The 19,050-nt window shown below is 37.5% G+C and overlaps 1 protein-coding gene across 2 annotated transcripts in view; it reads left to right on the plus strand.

Annotated features, from left to right (window-relative positions):
• The window catches only part of sipa1l2 (signal-induced proliferation-associated 1 like 2), a 69,530-nt gene that overhangs the window by 42,354 nt on the left and 8,126 nt on the right, over positions 1-19,050 (plus strand). Inside the window, exons 9-18 of one of the 2 annotated variants that reach the window (XM_051912410.1) lie at positions 1,472-1,746; positions 6,167-6,391; positions 7,970-8,107; positions 9,617-9,711; positions 9,893-9,999; positions 11,726-12,147; positions 12,607-12,831; positions 13,328-13,381; positions 14,446-14,575; positions 17,022-17,241. In XM_051912410.1, coding sequence (XP_051768370.1) covers positions 1,472-1,746; positions 6,167-6,391; positions 7,970-8,107; positions 9,617-9,711; positions 9,893-9,999; positions 11,726-12,147; positions 12,607-12,831; positions 13,328-13,381; positions 14,446-14,575; positions 17,022-17,241 — 1,891 coding nt within the window. The remainder of the gene's footprint in view (positions 1-1,471; positions 1,747-6,166; positions 6,392-7,969; positions 8,108-9,616; positions 9,712-9,892; positions 10,000-11,725; positions 12,148-12,606; positions 12,832-13,327; positions 13,382-14,445; positions 14,576-17,021; positions 17,242-19,050) is intronic. The other variant, XM_051912411.1, reaches the window with a different exon arrangement.

The following is a 19,050-nucleotide window of genomic DNA, read 5'->3' on the forward strand; positions in this document are numbered from 1 at the left end:
CAATCCAAGAGGAAAGATCAAGTTTAATCTAAGCTAAAGCTCAGACGAAGTTTGCCTTTTACTGTGAATAAGTGAGCAGTGTTGGTATACAGGATCAAGTTTCTCTTGTAATCAGGGGTCAAGGGTAAATGGATTAGCATTAGAAAGGTAGAAAGACCATGTTAGAGCAGATTACAGTACCTTAGTTTACCTTAAGCTTTCCAGAACCATTCACTTTATTCACTCTGGGATAAGTACATACATCAACACACACCTTAATAAAACAATATTAGTTCCACTTCTTGCTTTATTGCCACCAGTTCATGCTCAGTTGGGCCAGACCTGCAGACTGGCACTTTTTACAGTGCACTGGAGGGTTAAATGGGTGTACAAGCTGTTTATGGTGATGGACCCAGTCAGCATGTGTGGTCCATTCTCTTTGTGAGATTTGACAGCTTGTAAAATACTGCGCTTTAACTGTTCACAAGCTCTTAAATGTGTTTTTTACATTGGGTGGTTTGCTGTCATCATCATAGCATTTGTGCAGCAGACCATCAGCATGAAATTAAAATTCAGTCATCATTTACTCACCCTTGTGTAATTACAAATCTGTATGGCTGACTTTTCTTATGTGGAATGCACGCAAAAAGGATTTTGAAAAATATTGTAGTTTGTTTGTTTGTTTTTGTCCATACAATAAAATTCAGTGACTTTTTTCGTACCCCATTGGGTTTCATTGATTAAAAACATTCTTAAGAATATATTTTTTCTGTTATTCAGAAATCAGTCAGTCATACAGGTTGAAAGAAGAAATGACATGAGGGTTTACACTTTTGGGTGAACTGTCCCTTTAATGTTACAGTTTATGGTTATGTTGTAAATTTTAAGCATTTCAATTTCATTGTTGGAAAGAAAGCGTTTTTTTTAGCAGATAATATGGATTAATATGGTAAAAGCCAAGCTGTGTCTGAATTGTTGAGCAACAAATCTTTTCTAACTTAAAAAAGGAAAGCTTACAGCATTTATTTTCAACCACCTCAATCTCTTCAGTGCTTTTGTTGTTTTTGTGGGTGCTTAGAAAGGTGCCTCTTGGCTCTCAGTAGCTTTGCAGAGTCCAAGTAAAATCAGCTTACCTGAGGTTTGCTTAAAACTGTTGTTTATTTTCAGATAAAGCAGTTGCATGCTAAGGGTTAAGCTGCTAAATCCAAAATGCGTTTGTGTCAAGTTCTCAGTTCGAGTTGTAGGAATGTGTTATTCATGAGACAACCAGCCTGTTGTGTTCTCCCATGTTGGTTTGACATTGGTTAATTTCATCCTTCAGAGACCTAGCTTCAGCCATCATCTATATCTCTGCATACCTGCTAACCCATCTGCATGCTTACCTGTGCAGGACCTTCTGCCCATCATCACAGCACAGATTTTATCTTTAAAAGTCGCTGAGGTGACAAAAAGCCTCGATTCAGTCATTATGTCTGTTCTGTCTTCTCTGCAGATGGTCACCAGGGGTTGTGAGACGCTAGAGATGACCCTGCGCAGAAATGCCCTGGGCCAGCTGGGCTTCCATGTCAACTTTGAGGGTGTGGTAGCCGACGTGGAGCCATTCGGATTTGCCTGGCAGGCAGGACTTCGCCCTGGCTGCCGTTTGGTGGAGATCTGCAAGGTCGCTGTAGGGACTCTAACTCACGAGCAGATGATTGACTATCTGCGGACCTCCACACCTGTTACAGTGGTGGTCATACAGCCACATGAGGACGGCAACCCCAGAAGGTACAGTTTGTCCTCCATTTTCCATTGGCAGTTAAGCTTTTCATTACCTTTGTATTTATTAAAGGGATAGTTCACCTAAAAATGAAAATTATCCCATGATTTAGTCACCCTCAAGCCATCTTAGGTGTATATGACTTTCTTCTTTCAGACGAACACAGAGTTATACATAAAAATATCCTGGCTCTTCCAATGGTAGTGAATGGCGTTCACGATTTTGAAGCCCAAAAAAGTCCATCCATCTGAAGTAAAGCGATGGGTTTTTGTAAGAAAAGTATCCATATTTAAAAATCTATAAACAAAAATAATTAGCTTCCAGCAGACGATCGTTCACATACTGTGCAAGTCGACCATGAGAGTAATCTTGACATAATGTATGACATAGGATATAGGTGTTGCGTAAGCTTAGACGCCTCTTGCGGTTTAAACAAATAAGCTCCTCTTCTCTTATATTGAAATCCTCTGACATTTCTCTTTAAAAAATTCTCATTTTAGATTTCTAATTCGTGACCGGTGTTTTGTTTTGCTCTGTCCTCTGTGTTTCCTCATTTGTCTTTGCGTCATGCATTGGGTTAGCGGTTACTCTTCTGCAGCAAATCGATGTGTACAGCAGTCTGCCGGAAGCTAGTTGTTATAGTTAATAAACTTTTAAATATGGATATTTTTCGCTTCAGAAGGCCTTTATTAACCCCCTAGAGCCGTATGGATTATTTTTGTGATGGATGGATGCATTTTTTGGGCTTCAAAATCGTGAGCGTCATTCACTACCATTATAAAGCTTGGAAGAGCCAGGAAATGTTTAAATATAGCTCAGATTGTGCTTGTCTGAAAGAAGATAGTCATATACACCTAGGATGGCTTGAGGGTGAGTAAATCATGGGCTAAATTTCATTTTTGGGTGAACTATTCCTTTAAAATGTGAAAAAAATATTCTTTAAGTCATTTTCATAATGCCGAATAGATTTAAAGTTTGTGTTTATTACTCAAAGATGCAGCACGTGTTATAAACCTTAATTTAGTATTTTCTTTGTTATGGCCACATTTACAAAAACAGCCCTCAAAACTGAACCTTTACTAAATGTAACTCATGAACAGATGGGTCACACCAGTTTCTAATGGGTAAACAGAGGTCAACTCCTGAAGAGAAGATTAATCTTTTTGAGATAATCTGTGAATGATATGATGATAGTCTGCTTGTGCGTTTTTTTTTTTTTTTTTTTTTTTTTTTTTATTATTATTGAGGCTTTACATGAAAGAAACCACTTACAGCAAACTGTCCTGAAATAGAAAGTGACCCAGAACCCTGTTGAACTTTGTTGAACACGTGCCTCATGTTCTGTTTGCTCATTTCAGAAGAGCTGAGGGGTTACCAAGAACATCTGAAGGCAGAGATTAAAGTGACCCTCTAGACTGTCAATAACTGGATTGACTTTATTCCCCCCCCCCCTGCAAGGCATGAAAGCCACAGATATCAAGCGCTCTGTGCTCTTTGTAAACACAAATTTATAGAAGATTGCTTGCACTTGCGGTTGACTTTAGCTGCTCTATATAGCTGTATCTTGGGCAAGTCGTTTCCAGAGAACTATAGTTAACAGAAGCATGTCGGGACAAGTCAGGGTTGTATTTGGTTACAGATCAGGGAAGAGATTTTAGCAATAATATTGCAATTGGATGTCAAAAAGAACTTTAGTTCTGCAGTCTGTAGAGATGTCTTGAACTTCACAGTAAATGAATGGGCGTATTTTTTTTATTCGCAAGCCTTTGTTTGTAAGACACTTCTCAATTCCAGGAATTTGCGTGTGAGAGTCTAAGAGTGTGTTGGTCTCCATAGAAGTACTTTTTGAAGTACTGTATCTCATTGTAGAGGCTGTGAGAATCTGTCTTGAGAGCCCTCGCCTGTTCCAGCTCTTCATATAAGAAGATCACCAGAGATTCTTGTTTCGGAAGTGTTTCAGTGCGTGTGGTCAGAACAGAGTGGGTTAGATCGGAAACGCATCATTAACCATTAGTGAATCCCGCTGATGTGGGCCGGACTTGTGTTCTTTTTTTGTTTGCTCTTTTGGTTTCTCCCTCTCTAATAACAGCCGCCACAGATAATCACAGCAAAATACAGTACATCATTTATCTGATACCATTTGTCATCTCATTTGCGGATGTGTCTTTTCTCTTGCCAGACAGCCCTGCAGTGATTATCTTTTAATATTTTCTGCCAATTTCACTCACAAAACCATCCCTTGATGCTGATTTTTGCATTTCACTAGCACTGAATGACAAGAAAAATACTCTAGATTAATACATTGAAATGGATTCATAGAAATAGCCTGGCTCTAAACACAGCTAACAATTATTTACAGTGGGGTCCAAAAAGCCTGAGACCACTAGTGAAAATGCCTCTATTTTGCATTTTTCTCATTTAATTCACATTTTTTATTACAAATTATATTTTAGAATAATGTGAGTGATCATTCAAATTAACATGAATTTCAGAGTGTGCTAGTGTTTGGTTATATCTGACCATCTGTTGAATGGAGTCACATGATCAGCGTCACTAACTTGCTTCAGATTATTCCAAATCCTAAAATGTTTTAGTTTTAATTTGCTTTTAAATCCCAGATTTTTCACTGTGGTCTCAAACCTTTGGACCTCTGTTTGTGTATATAAACATCAACAGCTGGGAGTTATCCAGTCAGCTCAGAGGCGTGATCCCGCTGTTGGGGGGCTCTGACCTGTAACTCAACTGCCATGATAATCCTCATTCTTTTGGTAGGAGTGGTCTGCCCCCACAATGCCGATTTCAACCTCTCAGGCATTTCAAGGCTAATTAACTCTATGGTGAAAAAAATGCGATCCACCGAAAAATCAGGTTAATCCATAGTATTTATGTGATTAATCCCTGCAGGCTTTTCTATAATTAAATATGTTGTCGGGTACATGTCGTGCTGTTGATATAATGCAAGTTGTTTCTAAATGGAGATAATCAATGGGTTAGTTCATGTGGGCGCCCCATGAACATGAAACGCACATTATGCTCGCTATCACAAAGCACATATGTCCTATGTATCTTAGAAATGGTGTAATGATGCAAATAATGCTAGATTTATGTTATGCTGTTCAAAGGAGCAGGAATTTCTGCTTGCTTACCTGTAGATGAAAGTTCATGTGACTCAACCTGAAAAAAACAAATCAGTTTATGACTGTTAAACAGATTTCTGACATGTTCAAAATGAGTCACTAAATAACATGCGTGGTCATTTGAGTCATCAAAAATAAAATGTGTGGCTATTGTGAGTGATTTTAACTAAAAAGCCCCTCGTAATGTAACAAATGGTAATACTGTCTTAGACTGACATACCATTTTAATCAATGATTATCATATGGATGGTGTAAGGTATTTACATGCTGTATAAAGTTCAAAAGTTTGGGATATGTTTTTTTTAAAGAAATTAATACTTTTATTTAGCAAGGACATTAAATTCATCACATGACAGTAAAGAATGTTTCCAAAGTTTTATATTCCAAATAAATGCTGTTCTTTTGAACTTTCTATTCATCAAAGAATCCTGGTTTCCACAAAAATATTAAGCAGCACAACTGTTTTTAACGTCGATCATAAGAAATGTTTCTTGAGCAGCAAATCAGCATATTAGTATGATTTCTGAAGGATCATGTGACACTAAAGACTGGAGTAATGGCTGCTGAAAATTCAGCTTTGTCATCACAGTAATAAATTCTATTTTATAATATGTGACCCTGGACCACAAAACCGGTCATAAGTCACACGGGTATATTTGTAGCAACAGCCAACAATACATTGTATGGGTCAAAATTATCGATTTTTCTTTTATGCCAAAAATCATTAGGATATTAAGTAAAGATCATGTTCCATGAAGATATTTTGTAAATTTCCTACTGTAAATATATCAAATTTTTTTTGTGAGTGGATATGCATTGCTAAGGAGTTCATTTGGACAACTTTAAAGGTGATTTTTCTCAATATTTAGATTTTTTTTTTTTTTTTTTTTTTATTTAATTTTTTTTTTGCACCCTCGGATTCCAGATTTCTCAGCCAAATATTGTCCTATCCTAACAAACCATACATCAGTGGAAAGCTTATTTATTCAGCTTTCAGATGATGTATAAATCTCAATTTCAAAACATTGATCCTTATGACTGGTTTTGTGGTCCAGGGTCACATATATTAAAATGGAAAATAGTTATTTTAAATTATAATAATATTTCACAATATCGCTGTTTTTACTATATTTAATAAATGATGAGCATAAGATACTTCTTTCAAAAACATTAAAACATTTTACTAAACCCCTTAGTGAATTTATGAATACAGAATGGTATTACTATGATACATGTCCAAAAAAATAAACATGGTAACGTGTAAAAACCCATGGCAATTTGTGTTTTTCAGAGGTGCCTCAGAGCTGTATCGTGTCCCTGTCGTGGAGTACAAGACTCTTGGTACCGGTCCTGGTTGGCACAGGATGACTCACGTTCCCCAGGGGCTGCCGCTGTCTCGAGTTTCTCCCACTCAGGGTCCAGATCGACCCTCCCCGGGCCAACAGATGTTCCAGTACGCGCAAGCTGCCATTTCACGCAGCACTTCTTTTGATAAGAAGTACCAGGATGGATCTAGGTAGGAAATATGTGATAATGTCATTCCCAACACTTAAGCTGCTCTTTCATAGTCATATATAGCTGTAATTTCACTGGTGTATAATATCGCAATCCAAATCTCATGATTATGTGAGGAAAAACTATAGGGAAGAGATTGGAGGTGCAGAGTGGATTGGTTTGGTTTGTGTAATTGATCCCGTCATTGCAGTTATTTCCATTACAGCATGTGGATCATCCAGAATTCAGCTGTATATTTTTATATGTACATTTGCATTGATTTCTTCTTCTTCTTCTTCTTCTTCAAAAAAAAAAAAAAAAAATGTCAATACTGTCTCTAGGCCTTTTCTGTTCTAGGCTGTCTCTCCTCTCATGGTTGATATTCAGGATAGACAATACCCATTTTTTTTATAATGCTGATTGATCTGAAAATCAGTTTTACATGGATGGCTAAAGCAAAAGCATGCCTGAAGTCAGACACAAGGACAAGCATTTTTCTGGTTCATAATACATAATGAAAATTGATTAAATGGGTGTTATATTATCTCTCTAGACTGCCTTCGGAAATGTCCAGGTCACATTTCAGTCCAAAAAGGAATTTGTTCTATTTAATATAATTTAATAATATTTAATAATTTAATATATATATATATATATATATATATATATATATATATATATAAATTTACCACTTACTTTATTAAGTAATGTTACATGTAACATTATTTTAATAAATTACCCGCCCCCATTCTCTTATTCTCATTACTGTAATCATGTCTGAATCCTGTTTATCTTTTATTAAATCAACATAAAAATATTACTTATTAAAAATCAAAAAATTTTAAAATTAAATTATTGTATTAGAATAGTTGTTTTTTATTTGGTCGCCACTGTGAATATGTCAAGACAGGTAACAAACAGCAACACCTCGGTTTCATTGGGCTCGGCTAAAGTAACTTTTATGGAACAATGATTCATATCAGTGATGTTTGATTATCCAGACATATCTCAGCTGACATATCCACTGGGAAATCCCAAAAGGGAGCACATAGAGGCTATTAAGGATGATACATGCCACCCTGTGGATTAGAGAAAGCAAAAAAGTACAGAATGATCATGTTGAAGTCTTATGTGGCATTGATTCGCTTTCGCATTTCTCAGGAGACGCCTTTCAGGGTGAGCTAATTGGGAACTTGATTTTCCGGTGCTGTAGACTTGGGATCCCTTCATAATATGTGTCTTCTTGTGCAATTGAGAGACTGTGTTGCAAGCTTGTGTCTTCACCTTGTCTGAAATGCACACACCTTTGCGGCCTCTTCACCCAGGCTGTCGTCCCGTCCTCTGCTGGGATCTGTGTTGCACGTGGCATGTCATTCCTTCCTGGAGTATGTTTCTCTTATTTCCCCTCTGGAATGCACAGACGTTCCCAGCCCTGGAGACACGGGGTCCTGCTATGAATAGAATCTGCTCCACCACTTTTTTTTGACAGTGTTTCCTCCCTCCGGTCCAGAATATGAATGAGTCTTGTTGCAGTGCTCTCATTGCTTGTGCTACCAGAGCTTTGATTAATGAGCTTCTGCCCTGTGTTTGCTCATTGCAGGGTGTTGCAGGACTTCGAGATGGTTCAGAGTCCTTCTGGAAATCCCGGCCAGCACTACTGCAGTTCTCCCAGTAACCAATCAACCTCCAGTGACCCCGGTCCCTGCGGCACATGGGCCCAGAAAGCCAGTTATGATGGGTAATGAGATTCTGTTCGCCTCAGCCTTGTAACTCAGAAATCAAAGAGCCCAGCAGGTTTAGAGGTTATCACAAAAGTCTAATTATATGAGATTTGGTGCAAATCTTTGGTGCAAACAGAATTAAAGTAGGATGTCTAGTATGAGCTAATATTCCGTGGCCAGCTTTGTAAACATCGGGTGTTCATTCACAGACAGATGCACAACACTGGAGGGTTACTAAACCACTTACTTTAAACAAATGTTTTATATCATACATTTTTAATTTTATTTTGTCCCCTGAGGTCTGCGTAAAGTGTTAGTAAAGGTTTTCTTTGTCTCAAGTATTAGACAGGTTCACAATCTGTGCTTAAAGGGATAGTTCACCTAAAAATGACAATTATCTCATAATTTACTTACCCTCAAGCCATCCTAGATGTATATGACTTTCTTCTTTCAGTCAAACACAGTCGGAGTTACATTAAAAAATACTCTGGCTCTTCCAAGCTTTATAATGGGAGTGAATAGTAACCAAGATTTTGAAGGTCAAAAAAGCACATCCATCCATCATAAAAGTAATCCATACGGCTTCAGGGGTTAATAAAGGCCTTCTGAAGTGAAGCTATGTGTTTTTGTAAGAAAAATATCCATATTTATAACTTTATAGACTATAATCACTAGCTTCCCGTAATGTCCATCTGCGTGTTCATGAGAGAGTCGAGTTCCGGCGTATGACGTAGGATATAGAAGTAGCGTTATTTTAGCAGAGTAGACGCCTCTCACGGTTCAAACAAATAGGGCTGGGCAACAAACTCAAGCTCCCCTTGATATTTCTCTTTAAAAAAATTTATTTTAGAGTTCTAATTCGTGACAGGTGTTTTGTTTTGCTCTATCCTCAGCGCTTCTGCGTTTGTCAATACGTCAGGTCAAAGTTCACTCTTCCGCCGAAATCAACGCGTGTACGGAAGCCAGTGATTCTAGTATATACAGTTATAAATATGGATATTTTTCTCACAAAAACACATTGCTTCACTTCAGAGGGCCTTTATTAACCCCCTGGATTACTTTTATGATGGATGGATGGATGTGCTTTTTTGGGCTTCAAAATCTAGGATACAATTCACTCCCATTATAAAGCTTGGAAGAGCCAGAATATTTTTTAATATAACTCCGATTGTGTTTGACTGAAAGAAGAAAGTCATAAACACCTGGGATGGCTTGAGGGTGAGTAAATTATGGGATAATTTTCTATTTTTGGGTGAACTATCCCTTTAATAGTGCTACAAAAATGTGATCAGGAACTTTGCAGACAAATCACAGCCACTTTTCTGAACATTAAGGAAGATTCTAAAATTTAAACAACCATTTACATATCTTTTGCCTCAAAAGATCAAGTACAGTTTTATTTTTATAATATGACCCCTCCAAATGGAATTGAAACATGCTTGGGTAGTAAAAACGAAATATCATTAATGTCTATGAATAATGCCAGTGGACCTTTACACTACAACAATATTCTGCTTGTCCCATAGATCACAATCACCTGCCCTTCATGATCAGCCAGAAGAAAAAGAAGGAGATGGGCACAGAGATAGAGAGCACAAGCTGGAGAGGACGCGGTCTGCCGGTATAGAAGCATTGTTTTTCTCAAGCGCCAATGAAGATTTAACTTCATTAGTTGCAATTGACTTATAGAATTTATTTACCTACTTTAATTGAATCATTTGGTTAAGATCTGATCAACTAATCTGTTTTAAATGCACAGCGCTCCAATCAATGTCATGTAACATCACATCCATTATTTCCAGGATCGCCTTGCATACCAGAGGCCAAGTGGCACATCCCATCCACCAAGATCCTGAACCGAGGTCTACAGAGACAGGGGGCGAAAGACTCACCTGGTAAATTTCCTCGGGTAAGTAATCAATCAGTTGAACTATAGAAGAGTTAGATCCAGTCTCTGATTTGATTGAAAAGATTTACAGGAACTTGTTTCCTTCTGCTTGTCTACATTTCAGCAATCCAGACAGCTGTTTCCTAGTTCACATATTAACTTCTGGTTATTGGAGCATAAACATCTTTATGATACAGTAAATGTCTTGTACTGTACAGCAAAAGGAGCATATGCTACGTGAATGCATGTGTGTCGGGACAAGTGTTTGTGTGTTTATATGTGGCTGATAGGTGCAGTGACCTCATTAGTCAGGAACGTGTTGTTGGCAGCATTGCAAATGCACCACATTTCTCCATGTGGGTGGGTAGTAGTGGAGGGGTGGTCATTGGTTTGGAGGAAAGGGGGGCTGACATCTATGGCAGATGGCTCATAGTGTCACATCCAGTCATGCAATCCCTGTGGGAATTGACGTAAGAAACTGGACTCCAGCACAGTTACAGGACACCATACTGTACATTCTGTGTTGCGTAGTGCGCTGGGTAGCTCCAACGTCAGGAGCCTGTGCATCAGGTTAAATACAAATACACCGGATTTATCAAACACGAAAAGGTCACCCTACCCTTGCTGCTTGCAGTGCAGACGATGTTGATGCTAACGGCAAGAAGTAACTTAATACGTCATGTTTATCTCATATTACTTATCCAAAGCCCTGCATTCCTCCATTACTTGATTCACAGAACTGACAGCGTTTTGCAATAATGTATTGACCACATTTGGCTTTAGCTAGAGGGGGACATTTGGAAATGGTGCACCATAATAGATCTTCCAAAGCAAACCATGCATTAAAGTTTAAAAATCATCCACTTTCCATTCATTTGAAAGGGTTTAAATTTAGATGATGCAATTTAACAGAATAATCAATTATTTATTTTCAATGAGATTGGTTACAGTAGGTGGTAATGGCATAGTGCTGGTTCTTCTGTCTGTTGCTGTTATTGCTTTTCTAAATGCTCCGGGGGTCTTCCTTCATCCATTTTTGTTGGATTGTATTGTGACCATGACGTAAAATGTTGCATTTCCATAAAATGATTTGCCTGCCTCATATTCAGTGCCTAAGCACTAATGATAGATTTTAAAAAAGGAAAAAATTTTGTTCTGAATATATTGAAAAAACAAATGTTTTATTATTATACAGTAAAATAATATCATTTATATATTTTTATATACATATAATTGGTTGGTGTGTGTGTGTGTGTATATAAACTTATTTTAAAATGTATTAATATTTCACAATACACTGTTGTTGTAGGAATTACTTTTTACAATTTACCTTTTACAATTTTCACTCGGAAATTGCTAGTAAATTTCACAAATAATTACAAAGAAATGACAATAACACATTGAATTAAACATGAAATTTAAGTAGAAAGACTGAAATAGTTTCTTGTAAAACATACTCCATATATATATATATATATATATATATATATATATATATATATATATTATTATTATTATTATTATTATATTTTTTTTCTCTCTCTCTTGTACAACTTTGAAAAAAAAAAACATTTTATTTTTTTTTTACAGTATATTTCTGTTTTTACTCTATTTTTTAATCAAATAAATGGAGCCTTGGTAACCATAAGAGAAAAAAATATCACTCAAATCTTACTGACCCCAAACTTTTGAACTGTGTTTTACATGTTTTTTCCACCATAATAATTGGTCAACTTTAATCTTCCAGCCCCGTGAGAAGAGCTGCCACAGTCATTGCTCCAGCCACTCCAGTAACAACACCCTCTCCAGCAATGCTTCCAGCGGCAGTGACGAGAAACATTTCGGTTCTGGAGACCCAATGGATCCAGAGTCCCTGGGTCTAACCTACATAAAGGGGGCGTCCACCGACAGCGGCATAGATACAGCACCCTGCATGCCACCTCCACCCCCTTCCCTGCCCCTGACTGGGGTGGGACCCTCACGGATGGTCATGAGGGATGGGAGGGTTGAGTCGGGACTCCCGTGGCCTATGGAATACCATGAGGATGGCGAGACGGATGAAGGAAGGGCAAAGATGTTCTTGTCTCAAGGATACGTTCCCGCTACACCCACCGGTCACACCACAGATGGCAGCACAGGAGATCTAAGTGAGATCTCCTCTCTTTCCAGGTGAGATGGAGAGAGAGCGTATGATTAGTTGCATGATGATTGACTACTCATTCAACAACTGCTTGATTAGTGTAGAATTAATTAATTTACATGTACTTTTGCACATCCCTGAAGTTTATAGCTTTGTTTTTCAATTGTGAAACTTGCCAGTAATATTAAGAGTGGTTCATTATTGGTTAAGTATTATTTCTTATTCTTGCTGATTCAAATAAGAAAGACTTAAAGTAAAAATGCTAAATAATACTAAAATAACACCGGCTGTGCAGGAGCTTAGAATGGAAAGAGCTTTACTGTATTTTTTACTTTTTCATCAGTCATTTTTACTTCTTGCCTTGATAAGAATCCTCTTAAAATCTTATAATTAATGGTTCTTGCTAAGACAGGCATTGCTTTTACATGATAAATCAGTTATGTTATCAATTGTTGGTTTGATTTTGGTGTCCACTTTTCCCCCCTCAGTGGATCTCGTCATTCTGGAAGCCCCTCTGAACGCTGTTTGAAGAACTCCAGCTCCATTGACCCCTCAAAAATCTACATCATCTCTCCCACGGACACGACTCCAATGGGAGGGCGGGAAAAGCACTCACTTAGCTGCCAGTCACAAGGCGAGAAGTATTTGACTGGCTGGAAGAAAGGAGAAAATGACCACTTACTGGAGGAGCAAGGACAAGCTAGAGACTTTAGGTAAGTAGTACCTAATGTTTTATGGATCTTATGTAACGTTGCAGCTAGACAAGAGTTCATAGTGAGATGAAATCACTTCAGTCATGTTGCTTTTTTTGTTTAACAAATGCATTAAGTCAGTGTCTGACCGGTACCTCTGCATATCAGTGACATTCGAAAAACCTTTTAGGTCAGTAACACGTCTCCTGCTGGCAGCGTCTCAGAGATGATCGATGTCAACAGACATATTATGTAACCTCCATCACACAGAATCCAGACAGAATCTATTTGACACCTGCCACTTCACATAAGACTGAAGGCCTGGTAAATGTTTCTCTGATGATTAAAGCAGAGACTGGATTTGATTGACAAGCTCACTGGGGGATGCTGACGTTTTCCTGATGCAGACAATATTTGATTGAAATTCATATTTCTGTTGTATCAGGTTTAAAAGCAAAAGGGAATCGATTCAAAGCTCTGTGTGTAATCATTTTTTCCCTCTTTATTGCTGCCTCAGTCGGTCAGAGGCTTTGTTGTCTTTACTTCTAAAGACACTTTTCAGGAAATCAAGGTAGTTGGATCATTACCTGGCCCTGAATTATTCACTGTGTTGTTCCTTCCCTCTTGTCTTGTAAAAATGGCACTTTCTAGACCCTTAAAGGGACAGTTCATGCACAAAATTAAAATTCTGTCATCATTTACTCGCTTTCATGTCATTCCGAACCCATATGACCTTTTTCTTCTGTAAAACACAAAAGGAGACGTTTTTAATAATGTGCTGTTTTCTCTTTTCCTTGAAGTTGCAATGAATAGGACTGGAGCTTTCAAGCTTTAAAAATAATGTAAAGGCACCATAAAAGTAGCATGAGTCATGTGATGAACATAATATTCCTCTTTAGTGAGCTGCAGTATTAGTCAGTAAGTTGTTCAGTTCACCTGTTTGTTGAACTACAAGTGATTCATTGAAAAGATCTGACTCAAAAGAATTTATTCATGAATCACACATAGCTACTTTGCCAGCATGGATATCTATACATTCATTGAATATTGACTTAAAGTTTGGTCTGTTCCTCACTGTTCCTAACGCTATTGTTTGGCATCAGAAGACTTGGAAAATAGTGCTTGTGACCCATTTTGATGATTTATTCATTGAGCTTTTTTGTATTTTTGGAGCTTGACAGCCATAGTCCTCATTCAATTTTGTTTTATTAAAAAGGCCCCGGCCAGGATGTTTTTTTTTTTTTTTTTTTAGAAAAATCATCATATGGGTTTGAAACAGCGTGAGTGTGAGTAAACGATGACATTTCCATTTTTGGGTGAACTATTCCTTTCAGAACACAGGAGTCAATCTGTTTTGATTTGTTCCCTGATGAGTCATGACTGTGTGAAGGCTGTTCCTTACTCAATGGCCCATAATCCTGTGTTTTGTCACTACCGTAACCTTGTAGTCCTTTGAATGTTTTGTCTGTAGCACCTTTACAAGGAGAAACCCAAATCTACAGCACCACATACAGAGGCACTTCACAATTCACTTTAGATTGATACCACAGCAAAACTAGCTGCTAATGTCTGTTTTATTGTCTAATTTGTTTCACTTTCTTTCGCCCTTCCTCTCCCTTTGTCTCTCTCTCTCAGGGGGCTCTATTTGAGAGAACCATCCCAGTTGGTTAACAGTGCAGGTGAGAAGCTCCAGACGCTCTCTAAGGAGGCCTTCCTCAGGATGCTCCTACCCGACAGTCCCCCTGGGCAGGCAGGTCGCGGCAAGGTGAGTGTAGAGCTGAGCCCTGGAGGGTGAGTAATGCGTTGAGCAAGTGCTGCTGTAGTTAGGACATGTTAAAACAACACTGAAAAACTAAGAAATTGTTTTGAACATGTTTTGCGGCAAACACATTATTCACTGACGTGTTACACTGACAAGCAAATGAACTAACCAGTCAGCAGCTTGCGTAACAACCATTTGGTTGACTAATGGAAGCGTCTAGGGGAAATGAGGTCACAACAATCAGTCATTTTCCTCACCTGATTTGCTCACTGCAGTGTGGATTATAAAGCTGCACATGCTCACACATTCTATATGCGTGTGAGTCTCACTGTAAGCTTTACTTTGATTCATTTGCATAGTGCTTTTCACGATGCATAATGTTCCAAAGCAGCTTTACAAAGAATAATGCCTCACAAACCCCCAATGAGAAAGGTAAAAGCACAATGCATGTAATACATTTTGAAATGTACAGTAATTCAGCCACATAGTATATCAAAATTATAGGTAAAATAAACAATAAAATTAAATTCTTTAACATAAGTTAATGCATTAGGTATCATTAACTAACAACCAACAATAATGTATTTTGTTATTTCATAATATATTATTCTTAATTTATGCAGCTTGGATTTATTAATATATTTATAAATTAGCATTAACAAAGCTTTAGAAATGCTGTACAAGTCATGATACCTAATGCATTAACTCATGTTAACTAATATTGACTAAATTGTTGGTTAATATTGTTATTGGCTTTTATGAATAATGATAATCATCATAAGTATTAGTAGTAGTAGTAGTGATGGTATTGTTGTTGCTGTTGTTGTTAATATTATAATAATATAATATTAATTATTGTTCTTATTTCAGTTAACTGCAAAATATATTATAATTTAAGTTAACTGGAAAACGTTTTTTGTTATTGCTGATATTAATGGTGATAATAATAATGTTTTTCCAGTGAACTTAGATGATAATAATAATGAGAATAATAATAGTGTTGTCAAACGATTAATCGAATCCAAAATAAAACATAATACATAAAAAAAAATACATAAAAAAAATACACAGTAGACATATATTATGTAAACAAACTTTATTTTGGGTGCGACTAATCGCGATTAACCGTTTGACAGCCCTAATAATAATAATAATAATAATAGTAATAATAATAGTTGTAGTTGTTCTTGTTGTTAAACAAGATTATTATTGATGATTATTAAATGAAAAAAAAATGAAAATAATGTAATTTATTACTCACCCTCATGCCGTTCCACTGTTCAGGAAGCTTCAGAGCGTTATGAATCAGCGTGTCGAATCATGATTCGGATCGCGTGTCAAACCGCCAAACTGCTGAAATCACGTGACTTTGGTGCTCCGAACCGCTGATTCGACACACTGATTCATAACACTCCGAAGCTTCCTGAAGCAGTGTTTTGAAATCGGTCATCACTATATAAGTCGTTATTTTGTTTTTTTGGCGCACCAAAAATATTCTCGTCGTTTTATAATATTAATATTGAACCACTGTACTCACATGAACTGATTTAAATACGTTTTTAATACATTAATGGATCTTGAGAGAGGAAATATCATTGTTGGCTATGCAGGCGTCACTGAGCCATCGGATTTCAACAAAAATATTTTAATTTGCGTTCCGAAGATTAACAAAGGTCTTATGGGTGTGGAACGGCATGAGGGTGAGTAATAAATGACATTATTTTCATTTTTGGGTGAACTAACCCTTTAAATGATAATGATGATGATGATGATGATGATTATTATTATTATTATTATTATTATTATTATTATTATTACTATTACTATTACTATTATTATTATTATTATGACTTCTAATAAAATAGGAATTTTAATTTTTTATTGTTGCAACTAGTCTCTCTCTGCACACATTGGGATTTATTAATTTATTTTTTTTAAATCAGACTGTTATACACCATGGTTTCCCCCCCCCCTAATTCCTGAAAACTGTTATAAGCATCCCATTTCTGTTAGTCCTCTGTCATGTTCATGTCTCTAATTGTCAGCTTGAGCCCCTCCTCCCGCCCATAGACCCCCCGTGAGGACCGTGTCCATCGCGCCTGCATTATTGATGAGAGCGCTATGACTCTAATAGATCTGACTCACAGACCCACAGTCACTCACTCTGACTGCTGATTGGTCCCCAGCTGAGTCTCATGTTCCCGTAGCTCACCCTCCCCCTGCTCTCCACCCCCCACTCTCTCCCACAATTCAATTAAGTGATATGTGCTTTATTGCCATGGCTGTTTTATTAACAATATTGCAGAGCCTTTCACATAATCATATTCTGATGAATGATATCTTTGCTTTCCTCTTTCACTCTCTCTGCTTTCTCTTTGTCTTCCTGTTACCCTTCTTCTTCTATTTCCAACCCATCCATCACATCTGTTTTTTATTTTTTTTATTTCAGATACCGCTTGTCGGTCAGTCTCCACGCCGTTCCCTGTACCGGACTCTCTCAGACGAGAGCTTGTGCAGCAGCCACCGGAGGGCGCTGTCCTTAGCTAGCTCACGTAGCTCCATGCTGGACCAGGCCGTGCCCAACGACATCCTGTTCAGCAGCGCCCTGCCCTACCACAGCACCCTACCACCACGCATGAGTCTTAACCACGCCACGGGTCAGCTCAAAAGTGAGTTTACGTAATGTTGCGCCAGATTTACCGATGTCGTTACCATATCAGTGATACTAACATGGTTGTAAGAATCCTACGGTTCATTTTACATAACCCAGACTTCATCCCAGACTGCATCACAGTACCAGCTGTACATATAATGTAAATGCTTGGATTGCCAGCACTAGGACATGGTTGATGATAATGGAATAAATGAGTTTTTTTTTTTTTTTTTTTTTGGCTCATAGCAGATTTTTCCATCTCCTCTGTAAGCTCAACCACATTCCTTCCTGTTACAGTAATTTTATCCTCTGCAGACTTTAATGTTGTACTTAGTAATGAAGCAAGTAATGATACTATAAATCTGCTGCAAATGCACGAGAGACTTGGTGTTAATCATACTATTATACGTCTACTGAAATATTTTAGCAGGATGAAGAGTGTGCTGTAATAGGAAAATCATTATAATGGCATGATTTTTGCGTAACTATGCTGGACTGGTCATTGAAAGCAAGATGTGTTCATGGATTAAACAGTTGGAGCACGATGCATTTGAACAGAAGGCATGTTCACAGAACTTTAACTTCTATGTACACAATTGTACGGAGTTCCTAAGGGGACATGGTGGTGAAAAAAAAAAAAATGAGATGGGAAGAAAAATAATCAATGCGTCAATGCTTTCTTTGAAACTTTGCGTTTGTTAACATAATGTTTGCGTTCCCCTGAGAAACTTTGCGTTCGCTCACAAAACCTTTGCATTCCCTCGCAAAACTTTTGTGTTCTTTGCGAGTGAACGCAAAGTTTCTCAGGGGAACACAAAACATTTGCGAAAGAACACAAAAGCATTGCCAAATAATTTTTCCTCCCATCTCATATTTTTTTCTTAACCATGTCCCTTTAGGGACTCCATACAATTGCTATGTTTCCAGCTTAGTGGGAAAAAATTGAATATCACAAAAACAGTATGTTAAAGGATTAGTTGACTTTCAAATGAAAATTACCCCAAGCTTTACTCACCCTCAAGCCATCCTAGGTGTATATGACTTTCTTCTTTCTGATGAACACAATCTGAGTTATATTAATAAATATCCAAGCTTTATAATGGCAGTGAACGGGAAACAACAAGTATGAAGCTCAAGAAAGTGCATCCATCCATCATAAACGTACTCCACACGGCTCTGGGGGGTTAATAAAGGCCTTCTGAAGCGAAGCGATGCACATGTATGAACGATATCCATATTTAACAAGTTATGAAGTAAAACATCCGCCAGACCGCCTTCCACATTCAACTTACGTAGAAAGTGTAAAACTCTCACAGTTCAAAACGTTTAAGCTACGTCCTACGCCTTCCGTATTCAGCTTATGAAAAAAGCGTAACTGACGCGTAACTGGAGGAAGCTGGATATTTTACTTTATAACTTGTTAAATATGGATATTTTTCTTACACAAACGCATTGCTTCACTTCAGAAGGCCTTTATTAAGAGTAAATCTTGGGGTAATTTTCATTTTAAATTGAACTAATCCTTTAATAAAGCAATGTTTCCATCCCATGTGTCCATTTCTAAGTTGTTAATATTCCCAAAATAGGGGACATATTTGCTACTAATTAAATTGAATTTAAAATTAGCAAGACACACCATAACAGCCAAAGACGCCCATATAATGCACGTTATGTAGACAAAAATTAGCACATATAGAACGCAAGAACACGTTCTGTGTGAACAGCCCTAATGCCTCTTGCCGTGTTTCGCATACAGACACTTGAGCTGTTCTCCAGCTGTCTGAAGCGTACAGTTCCTCTCTCATTATAGCAGAACTCTAAGCCA

Source organism: Ctenopharyngodon idella, chromosome 11 (assembly GCF_019924925.1).
Source record: "Ctenopharyngodon idella isolate HZGC_01 chromosome 11, HZGC01, whole genome shotgun sequence".
In the NCBI taxonomy this organism is placed as follows: domain Eukaryota; kingdom Metazoa; phylum Chordata; class Actinopteri; order Cypriniformes; family Xenocyprididae; genus Ctenopharyngodon; species Ctenopharyngodon idella.